The sequence below is a fragment of the Chamaea fasciata genome, unplaced genomic scaffold (genome assembly GCF_029207755.1).
Source record: "Chamaea fasciata isolate MVZ Bird 193981 ecotype frontalis unplaced genomic scaffold, bChaFas1.0.hap1 SCAF_1, whole genome shotgun sequence".
NCBI classification, from domain to species: Eukaryota; Metazoa; Chordata; class Aves; order Passeriformes; family Sylviidae; genus Chamaea; species Chamaea fasciata.
The window spans coordinates 35,785,011-35,804,959 of record NW_027094086.1 but is presented as its reverse complement, the minus strand read 5'-3'; the positions used below and the strand labels follow the sequence as shown (position 1 = coordinate 35,804,959).

At 42.0% G+C, this 19,949-nt stretch overlaps 1 protein-coding gene across 1 annotated transcript in view; it reads right to left on the bottom strand.

The window, feature by feature from the left end:
* CYP7B1 (cytochrome P450 family 7 subfamily B member 1) overlaps nt 1–16,728 on the bottom strand; it is a 125,275-nt gene extending 108,547 nt beyond the window's left edge. The window contains exon 1 of the mRNA XM_066180603.1: nt 16,597–16,728. Within this exon, the coding sequence (XP_066036700.1) occupies nt 16,597–16,694 (98 nt within the window). The 5' untranslated portion in view covers nt 16,695–16,728. The remainder of the gene's footprint in view (nt 1–16,596) is intronic.
* Nucleotides 16,729–19,949: the final 3,221 nt, after the last annotated feature.

The following is a 19,949-nucleotide window of genomic DNA, read 5'->3' as shown; positions in this document are numbered from 1 at the left end:
TCCCATTTACTTCAGTCCTTATTATTTTAGGAAAAAATACCTTAAAAAGGAATGATTCTAAATTTGAAGTAGAAACTGATAGTTAAAGATTGAACATCAGCTTTAGGAGAAGTGATATTCCTAATGGTAAGGAAAAACAAGCAGAGGACTCACACTCTTCATGACTGCAACGGGACAAATACAATCACCAATGAGGCAAATGTCCTTTCTTTTGAAAATAAAAAAAATTAAAAATTAAGCTCCATGTGGCTCTTGTCTGCAGAGCAGGACAATGATTGCTTCCCAGACATGGACTGGGCCCTGTGACTCACCCCATGAGTACACTGGGATTCCCAGCAGCCTACCTTCCTTCTCCCCTCACAGCTGGTTTCTGTGGGAAGAAGTGCACAGAAATACAGGCACATTTCACAATAGGAAAAGCCCATTATTTTTCCTACCCACAGACTTCTGTTCGTACTAGAAGGAACTATATTCTACTAAAGTGACCACAGGAAATTCTTAAAAATTTGTTAGTAACAATCTGTTCAGCTGAAAGCTACACTAAGAACTTCTCCTGGGAAGCTCTCACAAACTCAGGATGGATTTTGTTGAAGAAGTTCTTAGTTTCTACATGCCCAAAACAAACAAAAAAATGCTACAACATCAGAAAAACTTTGTGGCTCAAAAGCCACTTTGTGACATTTAGCAACTATGTTATTAGTTTCATCATCATGATTAAAGAAAATTCACATCGGTTTGGTTCACAGCTGGAAGACAGAAGTCCTTGACTGTGCATCTTGTTTACAATTGCAAAAAGGCTCTAAAAGCCTCAGGCTTCTCAAGAACTCAGAACAGAGTACTTTTGTTCTGTGTCAATAGAATTACACCTCCCCATATTTTTCATGAAAGGGGAACAGGCTTCAGATAGCTTTTAAAAAGTTAGTATCCCACTGGGAAACACCAGATCGGACTCATTAGCCAGTGTGGTTAAGTACAAGCGTGCCAGCTCATGGAAAGAAAAATAAGGGGTGGGTTTTGCAGAAGTGCATGTGCCAACTCTGCCTAGCCACAGGCAGCTGATAGCATTACAGACCCAGGAACGAGTTTGAGAAACACATCATTGTTTCACATTTTTAGGAATGAGAAAAAAGGTTGCCTCATGATTAGGGCCATGTGGCCATTACAATTCCGTGCAATCAATAAATTCAAACATATGTGGTATTGCATATAAAAGGAAACCTAGAACCTGCCCCAGCCTTGAAAGCTATCATGGGTATGTAGATGGAAGTGAACGTGTTATTTTTACGCAACCTCAGTTAGCAACAAGAAGTTGTCTCATCCTCTATGAGCTTTGAAATTCTGTTCAAAGCATAACATTAGAACCGCATTTCCACCGCAGAAATTAGTAGCACTAAGGAGAGGAAATACTGCTGTACATTCTGTATCACACCATCAAACCAGAAATTCACATTTGCCTCAGCATGAAAGTGCTTATATGTCAAAAACTTGAGCTTCTGCTCCACCTAGAAACTCAAGTCCCACTAAAACCAAAAGCATTCAAAGACTTAAAAAGAGCTATCATTTCAGCAATTCAAGGAATCAGAATGCAAGGGGACTTCTATGAACCCAAATTAAACTTGCCAAGTATTGTCCTTTACATGGGTAGGATAAGTCATCATGTGTAAGTATGGTGAGATGGTAAAATCCAGCAAAAGCAAAGCACTCATGCATGGTCAGGCTGCATGTCTTTAGCATTAAGGTTTCCACTCGTTCCTGTATGGCCTGGTCTGCCCTAATCATCAGTAAATTCCATGTGAGCAAACATGTCTCAAACAGACACACAAAGGTGGCTCCTCAACCAGAAAGAGCTACCACAGCAACCTCCTGCCACTGCCAGAGGGCTTCTGCAGGCACAGCCGTGGTGGGAGGACAAACCACAAGCCCATCTAATGCAGCCAGGCTGGCAAAATGTTGCTGGTCTTTAACATGTCATCGAGAGATCCAGAGCCTGCAGTTATGCAAAGGCACCCTCAGCTACTGTGTATTTTCATCCTGCAAAGTAAAAATGTAAACCTTTCCTCTGTAACAAAATCAAAAGCCATTTCATGGTAGAAACAGGACTGCAAACCACAGCATTTCTACCTCCCCAGAAGCCCACAGCAGCAGGATTTGCTGTGATTTTGAACAGATTTCCTTGCTGCAGTAATATTCCAGTTGTTACTGATGTGCTATGAACCACAAAAAGGCTAAATCTACATACACCACTTAGAGAAAATATTTCACTTGGGTCTATGATTAAGATGCAGCTACCATCAAAGCTCTATGCTATGAGCAAATATATAAAATAAAATCCTGGGTTTATCGAAATTTGTGGAAAATCTCAAATGTCTAAAGTAAGGCAAAAAATTCATGTTGAATGCTGCAATAATACAAAGTCTGATAAGGGTCTGTTATCACTTTTTAACTGCTTTGACATAAGATCAGAAGAATTAAAGGTCTAAAAGTTAGAAAATTCCAGCTGCAGTAGATATAAGAAAGAAGATAAGCACAGAAAAAAACAAAAGGGACTTGAGATAAAGACAAAACTGCTAGACTGAATGACAGAGAAAACTGCCAAAAAAATCAAGGAAGACCTAAATGCACTAATTTTTTTACTCTGTCTAAAACTGTTGAAAATCACTTTGATCAGCCAGTCAAGAAGATTACGTTGATGTCAAGGCAATGACAGAATTATATAAATGAAGAGAATAGCAATGGCTCTAATCCCTTCCCTGGGTGAAGCAAGGAGTCCTGCAGAAGGCAGGTATGGCAGAAAAGGCAAGAGGCTTTCAAGCTACGCTTGACAAAGTCAAAGATAATAAGGGACTACAGTGAAGCTCAAGGGGAAAACTTCAAGCAGGACAAAAAAAATAATCCAAATATATCTTGATTTAACATAAACCTAGTGATATTTGTAAACATCGATAATTAAAATCATTGGTTAATAAACTCTATTAGGTTTAATGTAAATTTTCTTCACAAGCTAGAGCACAGGTCAACCCAAGAGTCGTGGAGGCTGTCTCCTTTTACGTACATTCAACTAATAGCTGCCATCTCATTTCTGAGGCTTGAAATTCATTCAATTATACTTTCTTAGGAATTTCACAAAACCTTATGCTAGCCTCATGCTGAAAATAATTCTACGATTCTGAGGTAGATGAGTGCTTAGGGTGATGTTCAGTACAGTAAGCAAGACTTGAGGAAGAAGAAGGAGAAAAAATGATAAGTGGAAAGCACAGAGCCTTTGTAAAGGGTAAGTGTTGAAGTCCTCACACCTTAGGTCTGCAGAAGTGACAGGGTCCTGGCATGAGCTGTTAGGGAAGTAACAACACAAGTTGTGAACTGAGATGGCAAGGAATCAGCCACAACCACAGGACAGGGCAGGAGGCTGGATGAAATTTCTCATCCTGATGCATGTTCACCACCCTAATTTCATTCTTTTATTCTTTCTACTGCTGACTGGAAATGCACTCCATCACTACCTGCTTTCAAATTGCATACCATCAGTTGAGAAATCCCACACAAGGAAAACAGAGGGGAAATAAAGGGCAATTAGAGGCTCAGGGCATTAAGGAGTCACTCATGTTTGCTAACAGCTATGTTGAGGACCCATAAGGAATTGCCAGGTGACTTACCAACAAAAGCGCTTTTTTTTTTGGTTGTCATTTTGTCCACAGAAAATCCCCTTACAGGTTCCAGTGTGATAAAAACAATTAGCAAAACTCACTCAAATGAAAAAAAAAAAAAGGGTCTCATTAGCCTAGCTTACCCACTGAGCATAGCAATGAGAATATGAAGACAATTACTAAAGGGCACAATGAATTTTGTGAACAGTACAAAAAGTGAAATGAGAAATCAGACCAAAAAAGGACTCTAATATCTAGCAGAACAAAATGAATTATACAAAACATAAAGCCTGCTGAAAAAGTGAGGAGTGATAAATACGTACTTTATCCTTTAGTGACATAAATCTAGTGCTACACACCAGCCAAACTCTGCAGTCAGGTTGTGATGATTATGAAAATACTACAAAAGAGCCTAAGAAACTTATCTGTACGATGCAATCCAACTGTGCTGGTTGCTTCCCTTGAACAGAGCAGTTCTGAGAAATTCAGCATGTAAACTCTTATTTACTGAAGCTGCTTTGACCAACCCAACCCTGGAAAATGAAAGATGTCCACTGAAACAGACTGCCCATCCATGAAAGTGTTCAAAGCTAGGTTGGGATGGGGCTTTGAGCAACCTGATCTAGAGAAAAGTTTCCCTGTCCATGAACGGGGAGTTGGAATAGATGATCTTTTAGGCCCGTTCCAACTCAAACCAACCTACAGTTCTATGATTCTGTGTTATTCCATGCTGACTTGCAGTAAAATTCATACTTCAGAAGGCAATTAACTAATCTATCCCTTCCACAATCTTGAGAAATCTACTGACTGCCATGAGCAGGAGAGACTCTCCAGAATCCTGCTGCCTTTAAGGAGATGATTTGGTATTTGACACAAAAGGTAAACAGAAGGATTGGACACAGCAGGGCTGAAGATGCAGCTGTAAATGATCACTGCAGCTGGGACTAAATAGGATACCAGAGGTACAAATGGTCACATGTGCTAACAGCAGGGATTCTGTCATGCAGAGCCTTGGATCCTGCCCGCTGAACAAAAGCTGTGAGGGTGAAAATGCCCTGCATTGGGAATCCTAGGACAGCCTTCACTTCTGAATCCACCACCATCACAGCACACACAGGGATTTCCATCTTCCAGTCACCTCCAACACTGCAGTCATTCACTGAGAACTGAGCCAGGTGTGCACTCTCCAATACAGGGACTAAGGGACCTCTGTAGGACATTTCCAACACCACCAATTACCTACAAAGTTGCAACTATATGCACATATGGAAGGGTTTTTTTCACATGGTCTAATAACAGAAACCATCAGATGTTCCAAAACAGCACATAGTACTTGTGCTAAAAACAATTGCAAGAAAAATAGTCCTGGGCTTTCATTTTGATGAAACTAACTGTATCACTACAGTTTAAACAGCTTTATACCTCACATTTATACTGGGTCCAGTGTATTTGTGAACAATGCATCTGGAGCTGCTGCAACACAGTTTGGAGGTATGAGATAACACATATGCCTGACTCCTAAACAATAGTCTCAGAGGTATTAATAACAAAATATGCTGAAATAGTGTGCAAAACAAACAAGATTTTCTTTATGTCTAAACAAAACAAAACAAAACAAAAAAATTAAGCACTTGTTCGCCTGGTCCCATTTGACCAGTTTGACAGTCTTCGTTAAAAGAATTGGCTGATCTTTTTCCCGAAACAATGAAGCAAGAGATGCAGAGACTAGAGAGCAGCAGAAGGCAGTGAACATAAATTGGTCCACGCAAAGATTCTTGGCAGTGGAGAAGAAGGCATGAAAAGCAAGTTGCTTCAGTCCAGACTAAATTGCCATTGAGCCACAAGTAAAGACGTATGAGATGAACTTGCCCTCACCTTTAAGCAGGTATTTATTTGCAACAGCAGTATTTAATACTTCGAACAGGAGATGAACTTGTTTATTTGTACCAGATGACACCTCAGGATATTTTTCATAACTTTTGCTTACACCTTTTCAATGTTTTAAAGGATATATACATTCACTAATGAGAGTGAACCCAAACCCTTTTCTAAAAGTGAAAACAGAATGGTAGGAAGATCCCTCAAAGTAAAAAAAAAAACACAAAAAAAAAAAAAAAAAAAAAAAAAAAAAAACCAAACAACAACAACAAAAAAAGGCAGGACATCCTTCCATGCACGGTTGTGTTCAAACACAATTTAACATAGCTAATGCAGGAGACATTGCAAAGAACTAGACTATGTGGGAAGTAAGACTGGATGGGTCACAATAACTGTACCTAATTAGACCTGGGTTTCTGAGCGAGAAACACAAAGCTTTCCTTCTGGAAAGGAGATCATGATGGCAGGAAACCTGAACTTTCTTTTGAGCCCAACCGATCTCAGCATTGTGTTATTTTAGCTTCTTACCACTGAACAGACACAGCCCGCACAGTTTTATTTTAAAGTCTTCATAACAACAGGTTTTTAAGGCTCTAAATTTATTATAGCTGATGTGGCTCTGTGTGAGAAAGTCCAAAGGTTGTAAAAAAAGTCCCTTCACTCATAACATGGTAACACCAAGCAGGATCTAGCAGTGTTTTCACTACATAAGATGCAAGAAACTAAACAGCTTATAGAAGAAAAAATAATTCTGACTCATCCACATACGCAAGATTTCTTTGAAGCTTGATTATCATTTTTGTATCTTAAAGCAGCAATACCAGAAATCGAGCTGTCTGTTCAACCACAAAGCCAGACACTGTGCAAGCAGCTGTTTCCCAAGCCACTGAACACTGACATCCAGGGGGAACCTCTCCAGTCCTGCTGTGAACAATTCTGTGTCGCGCCTTAACGGTGACAGATAATTTAACCTGGCTTTAAAGGATATTACGTGCAAGCTGCTAGGACACAAACTTCAGGTTTCCCTCATCTCAGAAGGAGCCCAGGCTCTGACCCTGGCTTGCTGCCCCTGTTCCAGGGCCTAGAAATGAATCACCATCAGTCACAGATACTGTGATGGCAACTGTCACTGAGAGGCCCAAACATCTTTTGTGTAGTTTCATCATCGGATTTAATCATTTCATCATCAGATACACACATCTAAGTCCTACTGCCATTCAATCAGAATCTTTCAGGCATGTACTTAAGGTTAAAAAGAGCACCACATAAAAGCCAGCTCTCACAGTACTTTCATTTTTCCTCCCAAATATCAATTCAGTGGGTTCATCATGTTTTCCAATTGGTTCTTGGATGACTCCTGAACTGAGAGACATTTTCACTTCTCATACAGCTACACAGCTGCTACTTTTTAAACAGGAATCACAGATGAACGTTGCAGTGCGGGCTCTGGCAACACGCCTCACCCTCAGCTGTAGGTCTAGGAAATTTGCTATTTAAGCAAAATGGTTATGCTGAAACTAACCTAGTCATCTCAAAATCTTTTAAAAACATTAAAAAATCTGCTCCAACAGAATAATGGAAGTTTTTGAGAGTGATATGGAGGAAACACATAATGCACTGGAAACTATTTACAAATGCTGGTACCTACCAAAACAAAGGCAAATCTTCCATGGACATTTTTCTGTCTTAATGAAGTAAATACTGCAGATCAGTTCCTGAACAATTGAAGGAAAAAAATATGCCTTGTCATCATTCCACTCTTTGAACTATTTTCAGAGAAGCTTCCCAAATGTGACTACCAAAGCTTCTCATGCTGAAAAACCAGCTGGAGAGAATTAGCATGGCTATGATCTATCTCACACCAGAAGCTCTGAAGATAAACTATTGTAACCTGAAAAATCATGCTAGCACTGAAGAAGAAAACACAGAGCAACTTTCCAGCTAGGGATGCAATGACCAAACACTACTGTAGCATCAGGTGAGTGGACCTGCAATAGAAGGCACCCAAATTCTCTCTGAGGAGATACTAGCAATTGTCCTTCTTTCCTAAGCATTCTGCTTGTGTTAAATGGGAGTTTCTAAATGGGAGTTTCTAAAACTATTTTTTGGTTTTCCTTGGGGCCCTATTAGAAAGCTGGAGACCATCCCTCTGAAGCCTTCAGAGACTAGAGTTACATTATAGAGACTACACTGTTACAAAGTGGCAGACCCACCCTTTTGCTGGCACAAATACAAAGGGAAAGAAAGAGTATAAAAAGACTGAAAAACTGACTTCTTCACCAGTTCTGTCCACTGTGTTTTAACAGCAATAGTTTTCTCATGCTAAGGAATATATGAGTTCCTTTTTTTTTTGGTTGGTTTGTTTGTTTGTTTTAAATAAACAGAGCTGCCAGAGCTAATAATTACAAAACTTCTGCATTCTCACACCACACTGAAATGAGACTGTAATTGTTTTCTAAATACTGTATCACTTCAAAAAGTAATGAAATGTGGTAATTTTCTATGATAATTTTTTCAACATATAATTGAAAACTTTCTAATTTTGTTCAAATCATTTTAGACAAAGCAAATTACATAAAAATTAATAATGACCACTCAGAAGAAATCTGAGGCACGATCTTATGAGAAGCAAGACAATGGGGTAAGGAAAGAGCAGGCCACTAAGCAGTTTGCTGATTTTTTGGGGGAGTCACAACAAATCAGACAACCACATTTAGCAGTTGTGCACTCTGCCTCTGCCATCAGAAGCACATTGACTCATACAAGTAAGAGCTCAAAGGGTGCAGAGCAAGGCTGTCAGCAAGGAAAATGAGTAGTCACAAACACTCACAGGCGCTCTGGCAGATCCCTGGGCTGCCATGGGCCAGAAAGGAGACACTTCTTCAACCACCCACTATGGACATGAGCCTACAAAATGCAGTGGAGTCCAGGATTTCACTGCAGTGTCAGAAAGGGGAAGCTGGATGGTAGAGAGGGTACTCCTGTAACACCCCATTTCAGCTTCACTTTGCTCATCTGTTCTTTCTGCACGTGCCTCCACAGGCTTAAGCAGGCCACTTCGCCAGGACTGCATTCATACTCTCCAAAATCAACAGGAATGCATCCATTGCATTTGGCTAGAACCTCCTACCACTAGGCCTACAGTATGAGAGAGCATTATTTTTTTAAGAGAATTGGAATATTGCTTAGGAAACTACAAGATTAAATCATGAGAAGCACAACCATAGCATTTTTGTGCTGATTTGAATTACGAATAGAAAGTACGAGCAGTTAAGAGGAAACAAGATATGTTCTATACAAGAGCCAAGATTTTTTTTTCCTGACATGTGCCAAACAAGGAGAAGAAACAGAAGAATCTGGCACCATTAAAAACAGTTTGTGGAGAAAGGGACTGAATATCTACAGCCAAGATCCATGTGGTTTGTAAAGAGGAAACTTTTGTTTTATGGGACTCTCACTCAGCCAAAATTCTCCCAGACGGCATGCAAATGGATATTAGCCTAAAATCCTACATGCTTCTTGTAAAAGGATCAGTAAATGATGGGGAAAGAAAAAGAACACAACTGAAGTTTGAAATCAGAATTCAAAATCTGCCTCATGGTTGAAAAAGTTAGTTTACCAGACAGCTATAATGTCATACATATATGGTAAATGTCTTGGAAAGAAAAGGCAGCAAGTTAAAGCACAAAACTAGAAGTCAGGAAAATGTGTTCCAAGTCTGGCTCCACTACCAAGGAGATCTATAAAACTTGGATAAAAGAGAAGAAGACTGCCAACTTAACAGTGAGATTTTCCTTAACTTCATATAGTGTATTAACATTGCACGTATGCTGTTTCTCTTAGCTTCTGTATTTTCTCCATTCTCTGGCATTACGATGCACTAAGTTAAATAAGTGACTAGATGGAGTGCTAAGAACAGTTATATTACTTTTTCAAAACAAGCCCTGCCCAACTTTTTAATCAAAACACTGGACTGGGAAAAAAAAAAAAAAAAAAAAAAAAAAAAAAAACCAAAAACAAAAAAACTACAAAAAAAACTCTCACCCCAAATAATTTTATGTCGGACCATAATTCTCATAACTGAACGGAACACTAAAGCGGTTGCCACAATCCAAAAAATTAGCTGACTATTGCAAAAATACAATACCTAAAATTGTAGTTCAGCATATAGGAAAAAGGGATGGACAGGCAACAGTTCCTCAGCACATGTTTAGCAGTTATACCATGGAAGAATTCTTTTCAGTATCTCGGACAACTCTCTGAGTGTCCAGTGAAGCATTTGTCTGTGTTATCTGTACACCAAGAGACCGCACTGACCTCCAATTTTCAGTAAAGGAACTGAGGAGGAGTCCACAAGCAAGACTGCAAGCTTGGGACTTAGCTAAGTCCCAGCATCCCAGTGAAGTCACTCCTTCCTCGGGGGGCTAAGATCCATGTAGCTTTGTGAGTCGAGACTCCAGGAAGTCCTATAGTCACCTGATGATACAGCTTTCTAGGTACATTGGAGGGCAAATTTCACCATCATGCTTAAAGAATTAGTTCATAGCTCATGTCAGGGGACACTAGGATTAAGATTTGCCCCTTTTTATCTTCCTTCACACCAGCCTTTATTTCTAACATTTCAGCTAAGATTTGCCAACCAGCTTGCTTTCCTCCTCTAAATACAATGGTAAGCATAAATATAATTTTTGAAGCACTACGTATTCACTTGGGTTTTCCTCATTCTTATCTTTGGGACTATCAGCTTGAAAGGGTTAATTGTTCAGAACTTCCTGGAAGCTCTGTACCTTTGTGTACAGTGCTCTAGATGGACACTCCATGCTTCATGTTGCACTGGAATAATAAAAAGAGCTGAAAGCAATTCCCTTTAATTCTCACCTCTTAATTTTATCTGCTCCAAAGAATAAAGAACAGAAGAAAGCAAAATCAACAATTCCAAGGGAGAAAAAATTACAGGCCCTTTCCACAAAAACACGGGGAGGAAAAAACACCATGAAAGTATAAACTATTGTGTTTTAGTCAGAAACCAGAAGCTAGCAGTTCTTATTGCCACTAAAAATATCTCCACCTCTCACACATATACATTTACCAGGATGGCATCTACTGATGGGTTCTGGATGCTGATCAAGACCAGACCAGGTATAAACTATAAAGCTGAACAACCCCCAAAAAAGTAGGTCAAGAAAACTGGGAGGGAAGGGAAACTGTTGCTAGGTGGCAGTGTACCTTAAGCAAAGAATTCTGTAAATCAGAGATTATTGAGAAGGTTCATTATCTTCTAAAAGAGGTGTCCTCTTTAGTGTCATCTCCAAAGTACTGGTAGGAAGTGGAACTCAAAATGTGTGTGACAGGCTACAAATCAGAAGGATGAGAAACAGCATGAAAATAAAAGGAAAAAGAAAAACCTGTATTGAAACACACATGATGTAATGGCTCTCCAGGTCTATTAGAGTCATAAGAAAAAGCAACAGTGAATGGAGACTTGTACACCTTCAGAAGGTTATGGTTTTGCTGACTTGATTTTGTTCTACCTTCACATAAGCTCTGACCAGTAGAAGTAAGCAAAGAAATAAGTTTCCACATCTTGGCACAGCAGTGAACAGTTGACAGAAAACCCAAGTGTGATGGTGAGAAAGAAAGGTTTCCTAAGGCTACTTAAGAAACAGAACTGTTACTTTTCTGCCTTAAACAGTTTCAGTCTTCAGTCCTTTTCAGAGTGGAGTAGGAGAGGACAATTACAGTAAACAAAAGGAGGTCATGAAAACACGTGCACTCCCTAGACGACCAATCAAAAGAATGGAGAAAAAGGCCTCTCTAGAAGGCCAAGGCAAGAGGGAGGAGGCCAGATTTTTCTGGTATCCTTCTATCTGTCCTTCCTGATGTTCCCTCCAACTGAAAACTACCTTAACATATTGCCTAAATTAGCAGAAGTGGTAAAAAAGACAGGCTGATGACATCTTGTGAACTACAATTCACTTGGTAAGAGAGCTGTTAGCAAGCTCACAGCTTGTCACAGAGAAGGATAAGATGTTCTTGAAGGCAAAGACAAAATCTATACTCTTTTCAACAATATCTGTCTGGGTTCAAGAGAGCAATTTTAGGGAAAAGTATCTTAGATTAATGTAATTGTATAGACCAGAGGTATTTTAAAATAAAAGGGAAAAATGAAAGGCAGTTTGCTTCAACAAGGCTTTAAATCCATAACTTAGGTCACAGCAAAATCCTTTCTGAGAAATGTATCATGCAATTTCTCTTATGTTGACTTCAATCTACAATTATACTGTTTAAGTTTGGAAGTTTTTTTAATACCATCTTCTGATACATTAGAAACTGGTCAGGAACAATATATGAGAAGGGACATGTCCCATCTAATGCAGCACAGAAATTCCTATACTGCTGCAAAGTAAAAGCCACAACGTGCATTCATAGCGTTCCTCACAAGCAATCCTGACCATGAAGACCATTCCTAAAAATTAAAATACCAACCCTACAGAATCATGGAATGGTTTTGGTTAGAAGGGACCTTAAGAATCATCCAGTTCCAAATCCCTGCCATGAGCTGGGTCCCCTTCCACTAGATCAGGTGGTATAAAGCCCCATCCAACCTGGCCTGGAACACTTCCAGGGATGGGGCACCCACAACTCCTCTGGGAAACTTCTTCCAGTGTCTCACCACCCTCACCATAAAGAATTTCTTCCTTTTATGTAATATAAATCTACCTTCTTTCATTTTAAAGCAGTAGAATTGCAGAGAAATAATTTTTACAAACCCTCTCAGTGACGCAGCTCACATCAGATGAGTGTTACCTTTCCAAGCAGTTATAAACCTCTGATGAGGAACCTTTTTCCAAGTTCGGTCTGTATTTTCTTTATCTGAAAAACTTTGGGATGCAAATCTTAGGAGAAGGATTCAGTTTCAATAAATAGGGACACAACAATCTTTGTTCCACTTCTCTCCACTGTCCTCTTCCCCTAAGGCAGTGGTTTTAATCTGTGGTCAGCCTGAGCCTCTTCTTCCTAGTAATGTGCAGTATCTGTTCTTCAAGGAGGGAGACAGAGAATACCCCAGCCTTTTCCACAAATTGTTGGTTACAGCCTGTGACCATTTTCAGTCATGGACATGCAATGAATACTAGCAGCCAAAAATATGCATCAATTTGAGCAAGAAAATTGGGATAGTACTACACCTATGGAAGTTAGCAGGAGACAGCCCCTGAAGATCTCAAGGGCCCTTCTCTTACTTGGGCAGCATCACTGCTGGAAGACAAATGGGAGTTAGCTTCACCTGACATCTCACCTCCTGCTCCATGAAACTGTGTAGAGATAGTGGAAAAACAGCTTGAAAACACCAAAAGAAAATCACATGAAGCTGAGGCTGAGGCAAGACATTTTTCGAAGGCAGAAGATAATAATCTGTACAGTCTCCAGGCTAGGAAATCTTCAGTTTCTACCATAGCAGAAATACTCCTGTGCAGCAGCAAAAAGGAAGTGCTCTCTGGAGAAAACACATTCCTCAGCAAACAGCTTAGATAGGCTTTTCTTCTCTAACCAGTAACAGGGAGATCTCTCTTAGCATGCAGAAGGCACTGAGACTCGTTTGACATTGAGTTTAACTCAAATTAATTTTTTCTGTGATTACAGAAACTTTTGTTCTACTTCTGTTTCTTCACCATCTGTGATACAAAACCTGGCAAAGACTCCAATTAGTTTCCTTTGTGTTATTACTGCCACAAGCACTCAGATGATAAGCAATTATACAAAAGGAAATTCCTCTTCCTTTCTACCCTATCTCAGAGAAAACTGGTACTGCACTCACACTCAAATCTTGTAATGCCAGGTTACATCAACTGCATTATAGAAAAAGGCAACAGCAGATTAAGTCAACACAGATTAAGTCAATACCTTTTCTGACAAATTTTTAAGTCAATACAACACCTTTTCAGCTCCAGTAACGAGCACCTCAGCCTGAGAGGGGAAGTATCTTACACCGAAAAAAGGTGAAATCCCGTAACATCTGCTTAAGGAGCATCAGTGATGGATTTAGGAATTTCTTCTCCAGTATATACACACACCCTCATTATGCTCCTAGATGTGTAACTCTCAAGAGCCACAAAGGTGCTTGTGCTTCACCTCAGTCAAGCAGGACAGAGGCATCACCCAGCAAAACAAACACACGGGACTCTGAAGTGCAAGTTAATGGTGTTTATTTACTTACTTAAGCTCTTCATTTATATATACACACACTTGCCTACTGTAATGACCTTGATGGAATCCAAGCAGCGCTGTGGTTAAAATGTCAGATTTGATCATTCCGGTAAAGTTTATCTTGATACCTTAAACACAACAAACCCCTTATACAGGGTTTGCCCACTGCCACAAGCACACCAACATTAAGACAACATAATATAAGAGCACATGCATGCCTGAAGTACCAACATTTCTTCCAGCATAAGCAAGCTCCACATTGTCTACTCTTCTGTCCAAATGGGGATGATCCATGACCAGGAATATAGCCTTGACTTTGGCATTTATTCATGGAGTAATTTGCCAACTCTCCCTATGTCAACAGGTTCCCAAATGTTTACAGTGGATTCCTGAGGGAGGGTAGGGGGTAACCCACCTGTTGCAGGGTTAGATTCAAATAGAAGAAAGGGAAAGGACGCATGGGGATGGTTAAACTGATAAGGGTCTGATAAGAACAGGGAGATCACAGACTTGCACCAAATCTGAGAAGCATGAACTAAGCTCTAACCCCATTTTTTAATCCACTGCACCCTTAGAACGACTTTTCTCCTCACAAATCAGAAATAGTTATTGAACATCAGCAGGCTGCTGCTAGGCACCTCTACAGACCACGCATAATTTCTTTTCTTTCTTTATGCTACAAGAAAAAGAATTAATTGCACATTTTACTGGAGCAGGATAGTACCTCAACACCAGCACCTTCTGCTGAGGGCTGTACCACACAGAGGTTGATGGATTTTACCATTTGTTATTTGCAGTTGCTTGCTTGCTAATGCTTTGTACAGCTCTTTGAGAAACAGCACAGACTTTCAGGTCGTCAATTAATCAAACAGCAGTTTGGATTTTGGGACAAGACAGTACACCTTCTTGTGAGGTCTTCTGTATAACATCGTTCTGACACAAACATCCAAGCCATTTTGCTGTAGACTCTTTAGAGTGCACTTGAAAAACACTAGAGCCACAAGGGGTATAAAAATAATTCAAAATGGGTTCTTTGATGCTTTTTCCCTACCACTCACATCTGGCTGAAAACTATAAGCAACAGCTTTGCCTGTTTTCATTTTCTAAAATTCTGGCTTTTACAATTGTACTAGAATTTAAACTAATGACAGGCACAATTTTATAATATGGCTGAGGCAGTCTAGTATCTTATAGCCTTAAAAAGACATCCAATCCCATTTGCCTTCCTGCTCCCCTTTTGCTTACTTTGCTGATGTTCTCGAGGGAGCTAGACTGGCAACAAACTAAACCTATCAAAAAATAAATAGTTTTTATATGTTTAACTCCCAGAATAAGCTCAGAGAGGGTATGATAAGCAACACGGATGATGATGATGAGGAGGAAGAGTGAGTGACCTGCCGAGCAGCAGCTGTCCATTTCATAAACTGAGCTGAAGCATGAAGCAGCATCGCAGACTACTCTGTCAAGCAGTTTGTTTTATGGGATGACCCCACTCAAACATTGGGATGGATGGAATGGATGCCTCACTTAAAGAATGGATTGAGCTCTCTAAGTCAAATCACATACAATAATGGTTCCAAACCAGACACCATGGAAACAATCCATCTCTGTTTATCTTCTGGGATCAAAACATGAATTTTCACTGTTTTTCAATTCATTCTATACATGGTCCCAAAGTTAGGGGTATTGGTCTAAAAATTGCCAGACTGCCTTTCTAACTTTTTTTTAAGAACCTAGTAGTGCAATTTATTTTTTTGCATTTGCTTATCTATGTCTTCCAAAATAGCTTACAATTAGGAAAAGTAACAGTTTGCTATTCAGAATTACATCTATTGTTTTCTATGCATTTCATTTTATGAATTAAAGATAAGCAAACAATCCAGTGAATACTGATCCCTCCCATTCTTCACTCCTCCTTCGTCAACCTTTACACACATCTATTCATCAGCTGCAGAAAAGACACCGAAGAACATCAAGTATTGGTTTCGTGTGGCCAAGCATTTCACTTCATCAAGTGAAAAAAACCTGGGAAAATGTCAGCATATAAAGTAACAGGTATTCAGAAAGCATAGTTCCAGATAATTCTTCTTTTCCCCTCAAAAAAACCTGCAAGTTCTTCCTGAAATGTCCCAGAACACGTGTGTACCTACTTTGAGTTTATAGATTGTACATTGAAAGAAGCTAAAGGCAACAGCACGAGAAACACTAAGAGAAGTCACTAGAATGCCCACGACCCGAGCTACTCGGCACGAAGAGAAGGGCAGCGAGGGCCGATGTCGCAATCCCGCGGGGCAGCGGCCGCAGGTCCGGCGGGCGCACCTCGGACAGCCGCCGCGGGCCGCTCTGGGCGCGCTGCTGCTGCTGCTGCTGCTGCTGCTGCATGGGGCGCAGCGCTCACGTTCAGCTCCCCAGCAAACCTCAGCGTCGCGTATGCCCACACACGCCGAACTGCCCGGCGATGTGCTACGTCCACAGCTCCTTTCGGAGCACGGGATACCACGCACCCCCGGGAAGGCGAGACCAGAATCCCACGTGCCAGCGGCCGCCCCCGCCGCGGTCAGGAGAGGAGCCGCCGCCGCCCCCCGCCGCCCCTCCCCGGCTCTCCCTCGCCCCCGGCGGCGCGGCTGCCGCCCGCGGCCCCCGCGCCATCCCGGGGGCCGCCATCCCGGGGGCCGCCATCCCGGGGGCCTCCATCCCGCGGGGCCGCCGCCCCCGGCCCGGCGGGCGCTGATAGGGCGGCCCCGCGCGGAGGGGCGGGCGGAGAGCAGCGCGCCCAATGCGCGCCTCGGCGGCGCCGCGCCCCCCCCGGCAGCCCCGCTGCCCCGGCCCGGCCGTGCAGGAATGCGGCGGCCGCCCCCCGCCCCGGTACCTTCTCCTCCTGCAGAGCACGCACACGGCCCAGAGCAGCAGGGCGGCGGCGGCGGCCGCCCCGCCGTAGGTGCCGAGCGGCAGCGTGTCGGGGCCCATGCTGGCGGCGCTCGCTTCGGCGGCTGCTGGTGCCTCGGCGACACCGGGGAGGAAAGTTTCGCCCGTCCTCCCGCTCCCGGCAGGAGAGGCGCCCGGCCGGCCGTCCCTCCCCGCCCACCCCGAACCCAGGGGGCTGGGTTTGGCTGCTCGGAGCCGGACTTGGCGAGCGGGCCCGGTGCGACCCGGCCGGCTCCTCCCCGGGGAGCGCCCGGCGCGGGGAGGGTCGCGCCCGCCCGCCCCCGCGGCTTCCCGGCGGCGGCGGAGGGGCAGCCCCAGCCTCCGGCTTGCCGGGAAGAGGCTCCGATGCGGCGGGAAGGTGCCAGGACGGAGACCCGGGGATGAGGGGGGGAATCTCAGTGCTCGCCGCCCTTCAATCCCTTTCAGCCGTCACGGCACCCTGGGAGGGTCTCGGTGGCCCGCAGACATGGCCTCGGGTGGCGGAGTGGCGGTGCCGTGTGTCCAGTGCAAACGGTGCCAGACTCGGACAGGTGGCAGCTCTGGCAGCCCTTTGACCTCCGCTTGGTTTTGATACAAACACCCGATATATGTCCCCTTAAAAAGCAAGGCAACATCCCGCAGCTTCATAAAACTTAATCTGAGGTATGGTAAATGAAATGCAAATAGCGAGGGTTGGTTCTTAACAAGAAGAAACTGAGTCCAGTCCTCGCACGGTGCCAGCCCCTCTGGTGTGTTATGGAGAAGTACAAGAGAGGAGGAGGTGAGAGAAAAAAAAAAAAAAAATCAAAAACTGAGGCAATGGGGAGATCCCCAGCGCCAGGAGGTGGGATGAGTTGGAGGGGCAAAGAGGTCCAGGGAGTTCAATACTTCGTGTCGGGGCAGGGACTAACAAGACACCAGGGCAGCAGCAGCGGTACCTTACCGCTCCACGGCCATTCTGTACAAGGTACACTCCAGTGTTGCTGTGATGTAAGATACTCTTCAATGCAAATTCGCACTGAGAGATGAAGTAAGATCCTTCAGGTTTTGCAATTGTGGTTTGTTTGAATGCTGACAGACAAGTTTATGCTCATGTTTGGCCCTGTGCAGTATCGTATGTTTCATAATGCATGGCGATTTATATATTCCTTTCATGTTGGAAACAAATTGTAGAACACCGGTCCTCTGTCTTGTCGTGTTGCAAGTTTTTTCAGAATTGTAGAGTCCCAAATGTATCTTAGCAGATAAAAAAAGCCAGTTAACAAAAAACTTTCCTTAGCAGATTTCATGATTTTTGAGAGCCTGAGGTGTAGCTGAGGGTTTGAAGTCATCAGAGCTGTGTGTCTTCTTCCTCAAACATTCATTTTAGTTGCAGTGAAATATTTAAAAATGCCATTGTGTTAGTCAGGAAAAATCTAATTAGTGTCCCCCACATTAAAAGTGACCCAAATCTGAGCAACGCTGCTTAAAACCATGAGCTGTCTATCCCTCCTGAGATCAAAAATTCAGACACCCTTATTGTGCAATATGATGCATGGAGGGAAACCATAAGAGAAGCTAACGCTTCACTTGAAGTTCTTTAGAACTTCTTGCAGGTAACTGTATTTGAAATCCCCAGCTTGGGAATCCCAAGGGGTTTCTTAGCTACTAGTCCTGTAAATTCATCGAAAAGGACTAATTCAGAAATGAAAACCATTGCACTGTAAGACATTACACAGTAAAATATTACTCATTTTACAAGTGACCTTTGCTGCGAAAATTTAGTGTTTCAGTTCAGTTTGGTGAGAAATAACTGTCCACATGCAATTAAATAGCTGTGGCAGCTAGAAGAAGCCCTCACCCATAATCAAAATATCAAAACACCAGGATCACAGTAGTTCTGCCAAAGGGTGTGAAGAGGGTTACAACAATCTTTTTTAGTTTGCACTTTTTGTGTTTGCTGAAAGTCACTGTCTCAGGTCAATTGCAAATAAGAAAAAAAAAATCACCCCCACACCGAAAAGGGTTTTGAAACACACCAGGAGCACTTTAAAATACAGGGAACAAACTCTGAAATATCCAAAGTCCGGAAGAATGCTGAGTACTGTTCTGAGTCTTAAAATGTGTAAGAGGATGGATTAAATTCTTAAATACTGAAGGAATCTCAAAGAGCTGGAAACGAAAAGATATTTAAGTTTGATGTCGTCTCTATAGTATGAATTACGTCAATGCAAATTCAACTGGATGGTATTTACGCATAACGTACCAGTTAAAATTATAATAGATGCATCCATAGATATTGGCATCTCAGCTTACTGGAGAGAGAGGGTGAGGCTGAACAGTTCCCTTTAATATAGCTCTAGCAGGAAAGAGGAAATTAATAAAATTTTCAGAGGGTGCATGCCTAGTCTTATAGTGATGTGGTGTCTCAATAGGAAAGTAGTTTATTAAGAATTGGAGGGATTTTCAGTTTCAAGATGTAATGAGATTTCAGTTTCAAGCTTTCTAGAGCTCTTGCTGCAGCATGGTCATAAGTGAGGAGAAAGAATGCAAATACTGTTATATTTGGAAATGGATAATTTTGCTCTCCAGCTGGATACAACTGTGTCCAGTTGTTATCCTTACTGGTGGGGTGTAATTGCTGTTGTTCCATGATGGTAGTAGTGGCTCCTTGACAAATTTTTTCAAGTGTCCTTTGTATGTATCAGAAATCTTCCAGAAACAGCTGCAGGCTGGAGAGAGGTGAAAGCATTTGTAAGTACTTATGAGTTTGGAGGGGGAGGGGATGGAGAATTCATAAGGTAAGCTTGGACGGCTTTTCAGTTGGAAAGATTTCAGAGAGATTCCTAATACTGCGGTAATAAGCCTACAGAGATAGATAGATAGATAGATAGATAGATAGATAGATAGATAGATAGATAGATGCTCAGCTACATTTCTCCTGTTTAAATTGTGAACATTCTGTACATATGCTACAGTTCAAAATGCATACTGTGTGTATGTTTCATACTGCCAATGTTGTAAGATGATATAGATCATATTTTTTTGTCTTATGAAAATGCAGAAGACTCAAAATAAACTTTGAACAGTATATACTGCAATCTGTACAGTATTTTACACATCACAGTGTGATTTTGCTATATGCAGCACATGGACAAATGCCTGTTCTACTGGGTTGCTTTCATGTGCACAAGGATTTAAACTCCCAGTCTTAGACAAGAGCAGATTCTCTACCACTGAAACACCAGTGACATATGTGTTATAAGCAACAGCGGGAACAAGGCTTACTTTTCCACTCACCCAGCACTATTCATTCAAAGGTTATTTTCAACAGCTTAT